Source organism: Triticum aestivum, chromosome 5D (assembly GCF_018294505.1).
Source record: "Triticum aestivum cultivar Chinese Spring chromosome 5D, IWGSC CS RefSeq v2.1, whole genome shotgun sequence".
NCBI lineage: Eukaryota > Viridiplantae > Streptophyta > Magnoliopsida > Poales > Poaceae > Triticum > Triticum aestivum.
Genome location: NC_057808.1, coordinates 272058212 through 272070783, shown reverse-complemented (window position 1 = coordinate 272070783; position 12572 = coordinate 272058212). Strand labels below are relative to the sequence as shown.

Below are 12572 nucleotides of genomic sequence, written 5' to 3'. Positions count from 1 at the left end.
TATACTCCTCCGGCGTCGACAAGATGTGCCACTTGAGTTTTGATGTATTTTTCTCCCGGGGATCAGAGGGGATGGGAGGACTAGTACGTGATTTTTTAAATGAAATATCTCTTACACTGAGCATCCATATTACAAACTGTTTTCACCATTGCACTCCTCACATTGAAATTTTCGTAATTAGATCTCATATTGATAGGAAAAGCTATGACATGGCCCTTGCCTTTTGGACATCATCAGTCTGATAGTAAAAAAACGTCATTAGTCTCTCTATGAGATGATACTATTGGCCATATTTATCTTTGACTATGGCATTTGTCAAAAACAGTTATGAGGACTTACGACAAGGTTGTACTCGTTTTTTTGCTAGAGTGAAGGCAAGTGCTCGTGCCATGTAGTTTGGCCTCGTTGATGGGATGGAGGAGGTCGAGACGGCGGTCTCGAGTTTGCTGGTTGGATGCCGGGGCAGCGGCCCCGGGCTACGGTCCGGCGATGGCCCTATGTGGTTGGGTTGTGGCTTTGCTTCGCATTGGTGGCATTCGGTGCTTCGAGGGTGGCGAGGTCTATCATGGTTGTGGATTTTACATGAGTGTCCCTTTATCAATCGTGTGGTTGGAGTTTTTGCACGGTTGTCCCTTTATCAATCGTGTGGTTGGGGTTTCCGCATGGTTATCCCTTATCAATCGTGTGGTAGGTGTGTGTGTGTGTGTGTGTGTGTGTGTGTGTGTGTGTGTGTGTGTGTGTGTGTTTATCGAGTTTTCGCCCGATTATCCCTAATTAATGGGGCAATTCTCTTCTTTTTAATAAAATGCAGGAACCCTTGCCCCTCTTGAGGTGTCCTGGAAAAAGATGGATTAGAGATGCTTTAGGCCATGTTCGCTTTCATCCCTTCTGAAAGGGATTAGAGAGATCGAGAGAATTTTGACTTGTAAGGGATTTAATCCTCCTCATCCCTGCCAACCCCCCTAAATTCCTTGTCAACCGAGGCTAGGCATTAGAGTGTTTGGTCCCTTGAGTACGTACAATAGCCTACTAACAACCCCGTTTCCATGTTTGATCGAATGGAGAACACTTCACTGCAGACAAACCAACAACAATAATCCTACACCTACAAAGGACTACGAAGAGGTTACGTAAACCTTCCTTCCCTAATTCTCTGCCCCCCCCCCCACCCCCGACGATTTCCAGTGGGGGTGGGCCCCGCCTCTGCCTAACACCAATCAAAATCTACCAACTGCCTAATCACGTAACATTAGGTTAACTTCTTTCGTTTCTCGCCAAAAAAAAAATTCTTTCGTAAGTGTAGGATTACTCAAACAACGCTGCTATACACAGGACACTCAATGCACGATTTGTGCACAATGGTTCACATCCAGCCATCGAATCAAGGAACCAAGTGCATCACATCCATCAGATGGTTAGTCGTTCATGCATCGTGCATGGTGGGTCGGCTGTGAAGCAGTTTCGTTACTCAAATAACAAATGCACGGGTGCACTAAAATACCAGGATTGATGCAGGTACCTATGGATCCCTCAAGATATAAACCAAGGAGGCCGAGTTAAATAAAGTTGCAGAGCCGCAGTGATATCATCGAAATTCTGGATGGCGACAAGGGTCCTGCTCCTAGTACGGCGGCTCATGTCCCGCCAGCGCAAACGCCAAACATGAACAGTGGCGTTATTGAGATTATTTCTCTAGGGAGGGCTCAGGGCTCCACGGTAATTTGGCTGGGATGGAGTGGTTAGATAGATTGGTTCACTGAGCTAGGGATGGCACCATTCATGCCCCTCGACCAGCTTATAACAAGTGACCCCAATCATCACTTTCCCCACACACACACAAAGGCACACAGTAGAGGAGCAGAGGAAGCAGAAGCTCCAGCTTCAGGCTCAGCTTCTTCTCCGTAGCAATGGCTGGCACGGGCAGCACCTGGCTCCTGGTGTGTTTCCTCGCCTCTCCAACTCAATTCCCCCTTGTTTCCTACTCCATCTTCGTTTTCCTCTCCCCTCTTTGGACATGTTTTGCTTCTTCACTTGCTGTATCGATGCGATCTATGCAATTCATATTAGAAGAAATTGGTTTGGGTGATTGGTATTCGGTTGTTCTGAAATCCTTGAGGTGATCTCTTTCTTGACAAGATTTTCTTGCTTGATTGATCACACAGCTGGAGCAGAAGGGAGCTGGGCCGGGAGCAAGGAGCTCCCACGCCATCACGCTCGTCGGCGGCACGGCCTACTCCTTCGGCGGCGAGTTCACGCCGCGCCTGCCCGTGGACAACACCATGTACGCCTTCGACCTCAAGGCCCAGTCCTGGTCCGCCCTCGACGCGGCCGGCGAGGTGCCCCCGCCGCGCGTCGGCGTCACCATGACCTCCGTCGGCGCCACGGTGTTCGTCTTCGGCGGCCGCGACAAGGACCACACGGAGCTCAACGAGCTCTACTCCTTCGACACGGCCACCAGCACCTGGACCCTGCTCTCCTCCGGCGACGACGGCCCGCCGCACCGGAGCTACCACTCCATGGTGGCCGACGGCGAGGGGAGCCGCGTGTACGTCTTTGGTGGCTGCGGCAACGCCGGCAGGCTGAACGACCTGTGGGCCTACGACGTCGCCGCCGGGCGCTGGGAGGAGCTGCCTTCGCCGGGGGCGGCGTGCCCTCCCCGCGGCGGGCCCGGGCTGGCGTTCGCCGGCGGGAAGGTGTGGGTGGTGTACGGGTTCTCCGGGGACGCGGAGCTCGACGACGTGCACTCCTACGACCCGGCCACCGGCAAGTGGGCCGTGGTCGACACCACCGGCGACAAGCCCACCCCGCGGAGCGTGCTCTGCGCCGCCGGGGTCGGGAAGCACGTGGTGGTGTTCGGCGGCGAGGTGGACCCCAGCGATCTCGGCCATCTAGGCGCCGGCAAATTCTCCGCCGAGGCCTTCGTGCTGGACACCGACACCGGCGCGTGGGTCAGGCTGGATGACGCCGGGTCCGGTCACCACCCCGGTCCTCGGGGTTGGTGCGCGTTCTCGGCGGGGGCGCTCGACGGCCGGCGAGGCATGCTTGTCTACGGCGGCAACTCGCCGACGAACGACCGGCTTGGTGACATGTTCCTCTTCACTCCGCTTCTAGCTTGAGTCAGCACGCCAGCTAGGCGGTGCCCGCAGCTCTGTGTGCAATTGGAGTGGGTTTGCGACGAACTTGCTGCTTTGTTAATGTTGTGTGTCATAGTAGATGATTTGCATCTTGTGTTTATGTTGTGTATGTAATAAATGAAGAATAATAGTACTCGTAGTAGTAATGATGAATTGGGTGTTTTACATTGCTCTGCGACCAAGATCTCATGGCTAATACTAAATCCAAATGCTACTGTACTAACGTCAGCTCTAGACATTTTGCGCCTCTGTCTGCATCGACCGTTCGTGGTTGGCATGCAAGAATCTCGACGTGGGGCAGCAATCGCACAAACACGTCCACTTAACACACACACCCCTCCCCCCAATTCCTGCCCCACTCACCCTCTCCGTGTCCGCCCGCATGCGATACGCGCAGTGGTTCTTCATCGTCGTCGGCGATTTCGCACGGGGTTGACCGTCGGCATCGGGTTCTCCCTTCCCCGCGCGACGTCCTCTCTCCCCGCCATTTTTTTCTGCTAGCTTTCTCCATCGGGGAATCAATGGGGATTTCAGCGGTTGCTCAAGGTTAGGGTGGCCGTTTCTGCTTTGTTTCATGGCGGGGGCTCCGCGACGTGTGTCAGGGTTTAGAGACCGGGGGGGGGGGTGTTGGTGGGGCAACGCGGCGACACAACAGAGGTCTCGCGGTTGCTTTAGGGGGGGGGGGGGGCTCCCAGGCGTTGTCGTACCTATCATGTGCTCGTCGCGGCGGGAAGGGTTCTAAGTGCTCGTCGGAATCAGTGTAGCAGGTGGTGAAGCCACGGCCGCACGGAGGCCATGGGAAGCGGCGCGGTTCGCTTTTGGCGATTTTGGACTGCATGAGTTGGTTCCCTATGCGCGAACTTATCCCCAGTTTGAGTCTAGGGGTTGGCAATTATATCCCAATTTGAATCTAGTTTTGCTGGTTTAGTTGAATTTGTTGTTCTGTTGTTGCCGAATTACCACCATTTTTGCCATGCTCTCCTTATCTGGTTAATACAAATTTGCCACGGACCATATGTGCATGATGGAGTTTTTTGACACGCTCTCCTCATCTGGTTAATGCAAATTTTTGCCATGGTCCTTATGTGTGTGATGAGAGATTTTGCCATGCTCCCCTGATCAGATTAGATTTGTCATCTTTCGTCAGTAATTTTTGCATTAACCTCTTTTATGTAGTTCATATGGTAACTTTTGTCGTGCCTTTTGTGTTTGTCTTTCTTTCTTTTTTCAACAGAAAGATTGTGAGGGAGGCCCCTACAGTATAATTGTTGCAACAAACCCATATTGCGAGTTCCATGCCTTGAATCTGGGTGGGTGGGAAGGCATCAGCTTGTGTTCCTTTGTAGATTACACTTCAAGATTGTTAGGAATCGCGCGGCTGATGTTGGCGATGATTTTGTCAACATGAGAGGGAAGGGGGCGGCTGCCGATAAACAACCTCGAAAGGAGGTACCAAAACTTTTCACGTCCCCTACTGTATGCTAATTTTACCTATGCGGTCCTATCACGGCAAGTCAACTCGTGATCTATGTAGAAACAATGGGAAATTGTATCTTGTCTTTTGCTTCCTTTTCTAGCCTCATATTTTTGGTTTGTTTTTAGTTAATAAATCACATATTTTCTTCTCCATGGCAATTTCTAACCATGGGGATGGCAATTTTGATCCTTCACTTGCTCACGCCCATGGCATTTTTTTGCCCTTTTTTTTGCTCCATATCATACTATCGTTTGTATGATAATTCTACCTATCTAGTTATCTCATTGGCAAGTTTAGTAACTTTTCTGTATAAACAATGGCAAATTCACTTCTGATTTTTCTGTGTTTTGCATGTGCTTTTACCCCAGTTATCAGTACTCTTCTTGGCTTTGCACCTGAGTGACTTCTCCTTCAGGATGCCAGTTCGATGGTGTTGAGGATATAACCGTTAGAGTCACCCACCCAGGAGGGGCCGGGTTACATCATAATGGTCATCACGCGAAGCCCAGCACCAAACTTGAAGACGGCGGGTCAATCATGGGCTTAAGACCCGGAGATGGCTTAAGGCCCGTAGTGTTAACCGCCGTTAGGGTGAAACTTGTAGTGTAAGGCAAGAATAGTTAAGAGTCCGAGCCGGACACTGTTATGAGCCCGCCGGGACTCTGAGGTCCACTGGGTGTCAACCTCTCTATATAAAGGGACGACCCGACGGCGGTTTAGGGACGGGTAAGATCAAGTCGAGAGCCGGGCATAGCAATTAAGCTTCCTGGTCATCGAAACCCTAATCAATACCACCTCAACTGGACGTAGGCTTTTACCTTCACCGTAAGGGGCCGAACCAGTATAACCCTCGTGTTCCTTGTCCCGTTTAACCCCTTTAAGCTTCCTAGCTGCGATGGCTCCACGACTAAGTCCTTGCACGAGGACATCTGCCGTGACAATTCCACGACAGTTGACGCCCACCGTGGGGGTGACGCACGGTGGATTTGAGTTCTTGAAGGGCAGCTTCGAAGGGCTCAAGGGATACGCTGTGGGCCGGATGACCAAGATTCGTCGCGGCAAGCTCTACATCGACGACGCAAACTGGGGCCCCGACGCCGGCTCAATCGAGTACGGGTACCGGGTCCCCTTCGGCGGAATTCATGTCTTCATTGGCAAGATTGGTGAGCCGGGCCCTGAGCCGGATCTCTGCGCCGATCTCATCGAGACGGCTCAGCGTGCACGACCCGCCCGGGCTCTACCTGCCTTGAAGCATGCTTTTGTGGGATGTTTCCATGGAGGACTCTCTGAAGGATCTGGATCTGGTGATGAGACGGCCGCCGGCTCTGACGGCGAGTCGTCTACGGATGAGTCAAACTCGTTGTATCAACTTCAAGATGGCAGGCTCAGGGGTTGTTCCGATGGCGACAGCATTCCGGACCCCTTTGAGCCGCCGAGCCGGGTTGGAATCTTCATGGCCGGCGCGCAACCTGTTCAAAACCCCGCCTCCGGGTCAGGAAGCCCGGTGCCTTCGCCGGCTCAGGTGCTGATGGATCTCACAGACAAGATGACGGTCCTGTTGACCGCTACGGTTGCTCCGGCGGATCAAGTTCAGCATGACGCGGAGGTGGCACAGTTAAAGTTGGATCTAGCAAAGGCCAAGGAGGATCTGGCGGCGGAGGGGATCAGGATGGCTGCAGAGAGGGCGGCTCTCGACGCCCAGACTCAGCTGATTCAGGCACAGTCCTTCCGGCTCACGATGGATCAAAACGCGTCCAATGAGGTCATGAGAAGGAGGCATCAAAAGGCCCAATCTCGACTCCCTCCGGTTTACGATCCTCGAAACCTCTTCAACACGCCGGGTGCAGGGTCTAGTAACCCGCCAGAGATCATAGTGCCCGGGGCTGGGACGCCAATTCAGCCCCAAGTGATGGGACCTCCCCGGGTGAACCCCGCCCCGCCTCAGTACGTACCAATACCACCGGGTCATTATGCCAACCCGTTGGAAAACATGGTCGCCGCGGCGGCGCGGCTGGCGGCTCTCCCAATTGATGGTGACTCTCCAACGGCGGTTGAAACCCGCCGGGTCAGAGAACTCCTTCAGACGGCTCTGGCGCAGCAAGAGGCGTATTCTTATAGCCGGGACAGGATTCATTCAACCCCTCGTCCAGGCCGGAGCCCGAGTTATAGCAGACACATGGTCTCAGCGACCGGCTCAAGTAATGTCCGACGCCATGACTTGCCTCCTGGCCACGGCCCGGCTCATAACGGAGCCTTTCACGCAGTAGACCAAGACAGGGCACGGCAAGAGGCGGAGCAGGTGCCTCCGTTGACGGCTTACCAGCCACCCCCGGCTTATCCGACGGCTTCCATCGACGTGGGTATCCCTACGAGGACTGGAGGTGTCCCTTGTCTAGTGCCGGCTCTCCGCAATGAACGTCTGCCCAAGGATTTCAAAGGGCCTAGGAAGGTGCCTAATTACACGGCTGATTTACAACCTGGAGCCTGGATCGAGAGTTACGAGATGGCCATGGAATTTCTGGAGGTCAGGAAAGCGGCAATGGCCAAGTACTTCACCATGATGTTAGATGGGACTGCCCGCACTTGGTTGAAAGGGCTGCCACCGAATTCTATCGGGTCTTGGGCTGAGCTGAAAGCCCGGTTCATCCAAAACTTCAAAGATACCTGTAGGCAGTCTATGTCAATTGTGGATTTGACTAACTGTAAACAGCAGGAGGGTGAGTCTACAACACATTGGGTTCGCCGGGTCAAAGAGATAATACATTCATTTGATAAGATGGATGCCGGCTCTGCAGTCTTAATGTTGGAGCAGAATTGTCATTTCCTGCCCCTGAAGATGAAACTCGGGCGGCTCAAGCGCGATTGCAATGATATGGGTACGCTGATGGCGGCTCTCGTCAAGTACGCCGACTCTGATAGTACCAAGGACCCCGCGTCAGATGATGAAAGGACAGGGAAGGGAAAGAAGAACGGCAATGGCAAGGGCCCTCAGCATAACCCGGCGAACCAAGGAGGTAGCAAGCGTAAGGCTGATGGCAGCATAGAGTTTGTGGCCAATGCCAGCTCACAGGGTAACAACCAGCGACGTAAGGGGAGGCCACCTCCCCGAGCCGGCGGTTCAGGCCCAACGCTTGAGCAGCTGTTGAATGAGCCTTGTCCAAGGCATGGCTCTAGGGAGAAGCCAGCTACTCATCTATGGAAAGATTGCGCAATCATGAAGGCCTTTAAGAATTCCAATGCCTTTAATGGCAACAATGGCTCGGGCGGCGGCTCAGGCGCTGGCGGCTTTCATGGCCCGGGCGGCGGCTCAAATTCCAATCCTCAGAATGTTCAAGGGGGCTTTAATCAGCAGTCCGGCCAGGGTCATCAACAGCAGCAGGGGGGATACCAGACCAATCCAAAGCAGCTCAATGGTGGACAGTATCATGTGTTCACCACCAGTCTGTGTAAACGAGATCAGAAGCTTCATAAGAGGGCAGTGAATGCTGTTGAGCCGGCGGTTCCACGCTATTTAAGATGGTCTGAGCAGCCTATTGTGTGGAGTAGGGAGGATCACCCTCCCCGGGTTGATAATCCGGGTCACCTGGCCCTGGTGGTGGCTCCTCAGGTGGGAGGATATAAGTTCACTAAGGTGCTCATGGATGGAGGCAGCAGCATCAACATCCTCTATTATGAGACCTTCCGTCGTATGGGGTTGATTGATAAGAACCTCAGCCAGTCCAATACTGTTTTCCATGGTGTGGTGCCTGGTAAGTCGGCTTATCCAGTTGGTAAGATCGAGCTGGAAGTGGCCTTTGGAGATGAGTACAACTACAGGGCGGAAAAATTGACCTTTGAGGTGGTCAAGATAAGAAGTCCGTATCATGCCATATTTGGGCGGCCGGCTTACGCCAAGTTCATGGCACGGCCGTGTTACGTATATTTACAGCTCAAGATGCCGGGTCACAATGGGACCATTACGGTTCATGGCAGCCGAAAGATAGCCTTGGAGTGTGAGGAAGGTGACGCGGCTTATGCAGAATCTGTTTGTGCAACAGAGGAGTTGAAGTTTTACAAGGACAATGTTGACCCAACAGATATGACATCTCTGAAAAAGCCGACCACGGAGCATGAGCCGGCAATGAAATTTAAGTCAGCTGATGAGACTAAACTTGTTGATTTCGTTCCAGGTGACTCATCTCAGCAGTTTAGCATCAGTGCCAATCTGGATCCAAAATAGGAAAGCGCGCTCATCGAGTTCATCCGTGAGAATAGGGACATTTTTGCATGGAAACCTTCTGACATGCCAGGTGTACCTAGAGAACTCGCTGAGCACACTCTCAATATTGATCCGAAATTTAAGCCGGTCAGGCAATTCCTTCGGCGGTTTAATGAGGAGAGGCGGAAAGCCATTGGTGAGGAGGTGGCCCGGCTCTTGGCGGCCGGGTTTATTGTCGAAGTCTTTCATCCAGAATGGTTAGCTAACCCGGTGCTCGTGCTCAAGAAGAATGGCACCTGGCGGATGTGTGTGGACTACACGGACTTAAACAAGGCGTGTCCGGCTGATCCTTTTGCTCTCCCCCGTATTGATCAAATCATTGATGCTACGGCGGGTTGTGAGCGCTTAAGTTTCTTGGATGCTTATTCTGGATACCATCAGATTAAAATGGCAGTTAAGGACCAGGAGAAGACGGCGTTCATCACTCCCTTTGGAGCCTTCTGTTATGTGTCTATGCCTTTTGGACTCAAGAGTGCACAGGCGACTTACCAGCGTTGTGTGCAGAATTGTCTTCATAACCAGATTGGGCGCAATGTTCATGCCTATGTGGATGATATCGTGGTTAAGTCCAGGGAGAAGGAGACCCTGGTCGATGACCTTAGAGAAACCTTTGATAATCTCCGGGTTTACAAGATGATGCTTAACCCGGCCAAGTGTGTTTTTGGTGTTCCCGCAGGCAAGCTCTTGGGTTTCCTGGTTTCTAACAGAGGCATTGAAGCTAACCCGGAAAAAATCAAGGCAATCACCTCTCTGGCTAAGCCGGCGTGCATAAACGACGTCCAGCGCCCGCATCGCTGCTTTGAGCCGGTTTATAAGCCGTTTGGGTGAAAAGGCCATGCCACTGTACCAGTTGATGAAGAAAACTCATAACTTTATCTGGAATGATGCTGCTAATGCTGCTTTTGAGGATTTGAAGAGACAGCTGGCTGAGCCCCCAGTTCCTTGCTGCTCCGGTTGACAAAGAGCCCTTATTACTGTATGTAGCTGCTAACACACGAGCCGTCAGTGTGGCTGTGGTGGTGGAGCGCAAGGAAGAGGTTAAGGAGTATCCGGTTCAGCGGCCGGTTTATTACGTCAGTGAAGTGCTCATCGAGTCCAAACAGCGGTATCCACATTGGCATAAGCTTGTTTATGGTGTGTTCATGGCAAGCCGGAAGCTTAAGCATTATTTCCAGGGTCACCCCATCACTGTGGTTAGTTCTGCTCCCCTTGGAGATATCATCCAAAACAGAGAAGCCACAGGAAGAGTGGCTAAGTGGGCTATAGAGCTTGGGCCTCATGGTCTGAAATACGTACCACGCACTGCTGTTAAATCTCAAGCTTTGGTGGATTTCATCAACGATTGGACAGAGCTACAGGTGCCCGAAGAAAAGCCGGATAATACATATTGGACTATTCACTTCGATGGGTCTAGGCAATTGGAGGGCTCGGGGGCTGGAGTTGTATTGACTTCCCCTAAAGGTGACAAGTTTCATTATGTGCTACGGTTGCTGTTTCCTTGTACTAACAATGCGGCTGAGTACGAGGCCTTGCTCCATGGTCTTCGGATGGCTAAGGAGATGAGCTTGAGCCGAGTAAGGTGCTTCGGCGACTCAGACTTAGTGGCTCAACAAGTATCAGGCAAGTGGGATTCCAAGGACCCTCTCATGGCGGCTTATCGCCGTGAAGTTGATGCCATTGCTGGACACTTTCAGGGTTACCAAGTAGAGCACATCGATCGCAGGAAGAACGAGGCGGCTGATGCACTAAGCCGGCTGGGCTCTCAGCGAAAGCCGGTGCCGCCTAATACTTTCTTGGACATCTTGCATAACCCTTCTGTTAAGTTACCTACAGAGGAAGACTTGGCTGTCCCTGACCCGGAAGCACAGTTGGTGGCGGCTCTTCACATCACCCCAGACTGGACAGTACCATATTTGGCTTACATGACCCGGGGAGAGTTGCCTGAGGATGAAACTTTGGCCAGACAAATAACCCGGCGGTCTAAGTCAATGATAATTATCAATGGTGAGCTACATCGCCGCAGTGTCACTGGAACTTTTCAGCGTTGTGTTTCCCCTGAGGAAGGCCGAGATATTTTGCGTGAGATTCACGAGGGGGATTGTGGCCATCATGCCAGATCAAAATCTCTTGTGGCCAAGGCTTTTCGTCATGGTTTTTATTGGCTGACGGCTCATGCTGATGCGGAGGACTTGGTCAGTAAATGTGATGGTTGCCAGAGGTTCTCGCGACGGGCTCATGTGCCGGCTCAGGAGCTAAGGATGATTCCAATTACTTGGCCATTTGCGGTCTGGGGGCTTGATATGGTTGGGCCTTTTAAAAGGTCCAAGGATAAGAAGACCCACCTCTTGGTGGCAGTTGACAAGTTCACAAAGTGGGTTGAGGCAGAGCCAGTTAGCAAGTGTGACGCGGCCACGCAGTTCAGTTCATGAAAAGGGTGATATTTCGCTTTGGTTTTCCACACAGCATTATAACTGACAATGGTACCAATCTGTCTAAGGGCGCCATGGAGGAGTTTTGTCAACGAGAGCATATTCGACTTGATGTTTCATCAGTGGCTCACCCTCAATCCAATGGTCAAGCTGAGAGAGCTAATCAGGAGATTTTGAAGGGCATCAAGCCCCGGCTTTTGGTCCCTTTGCAACGGACGCCGGGTTGTTGGGTGGAGGAGTTACCCTCCGTGTTATGGAGCATCAATACTACTCCTAACAGGTCTACGGGTTACACGCCTTTCTTCATGGTTTATGGAGCGGAAGCAGTCCTCCCCAGTGACATCCGTCATGACTCGCCTCGAGTGGCGGCTTATGTTGAGGCGGATAATGAGCGGGCGCGCCAAGATGCTCTTGACTTGTTGGACGAACAGCGTGATGTGGCAGCAGCTCGCTCGGCGATTTACCAACAAGACCTGCGCCGTTATCACAGCCGCCGGGTTAAGTCCCGGGTCTTCCAGGAAGGTGATCTGGTGCTCCGGCTCATCCAAGATCAAACAGATGCACATAAGTTATCCCCGCCTTGGGAAGGGCCCTTTGTGGTCAGCAAGAACTTGCACAACGGGTCATACTACCTTATCGACGTTCGGGAGCACAAAGATTCACGCAAGTCGGAGGAAGAGACCCGTCGGCCGTGGAACATAGCTCAGCTTCGGCCTTATTACACTTGAGCCACCGGCTCTCATAATGTACATATTTCTATAGCCATGTATATATTATGATAAATAATAAAGCAGGACCTCTGTCCTTTTCTCCTCCAAAGGTAAACGTGTTATTTCCATTACAACATCACATGGTCACTTGGAGGTGGATCCGGCTTATGATCGTATTCGAATCTAGCCGTAAACAATATGATCACTTGGGGGCTTCCTGTTCAAACATAGGTCGTATTCGAACCAAAGAGAACATAGCTGTCGATACCCACTTGATTGGCAAATTGCCGAGCTCATTGGGGAGTTTTCTTTGATCATATTTGAATCATAGCTCAACCCCCTTTGGGAACCGACGTGGATCGTATTCGAATCAGCGTCGTTAAACAACTCTTAAGGTCATTTGGGGGCTTCCTGTTCAAACATGGGTCGTATTCGAACCAAAGAGAACATAGCTGTCGGTACCCTCTTGATCGGCATCGCCAAAGCCACTGGGGGCTATATGATCGCATTCGAATCTTAGCTTAACCCCTTTGGGACGGTTCTCTGGTCGTATTCGAACCGGAA

The 12572-nt window shown here is 52.0% G+C and overlaps 1 protein-coding gene across 1 annotated transcript; it reads left to right on the top strand.

Annotated features, from left to right (window-relative positions):
• Positions 1 to 1719: 1719 nt before the first annotated feature.
• On the top strand, positions 1720 to 3301 carry LOC123120832 (nitrile-specifier protein 5). The gene is made up of 2 exons (XM_044540819.1): positions 1720 to 1937; positions 2163 to 3301. Exons 1-2 carry the CDS (start codon positions 1908 to 1910, stop codon positions 3114 to 3116), a joined length of 984 nt encoding a protein of 327 aa, XP_044396754.1. The 5' UTR covers positions 1720 to 1907; the 3' UTR covers positions 3117 to 3301.
• The last annotated feature ends 9271 nt before the right edge of the window (positions 3302 to 12572 follow it).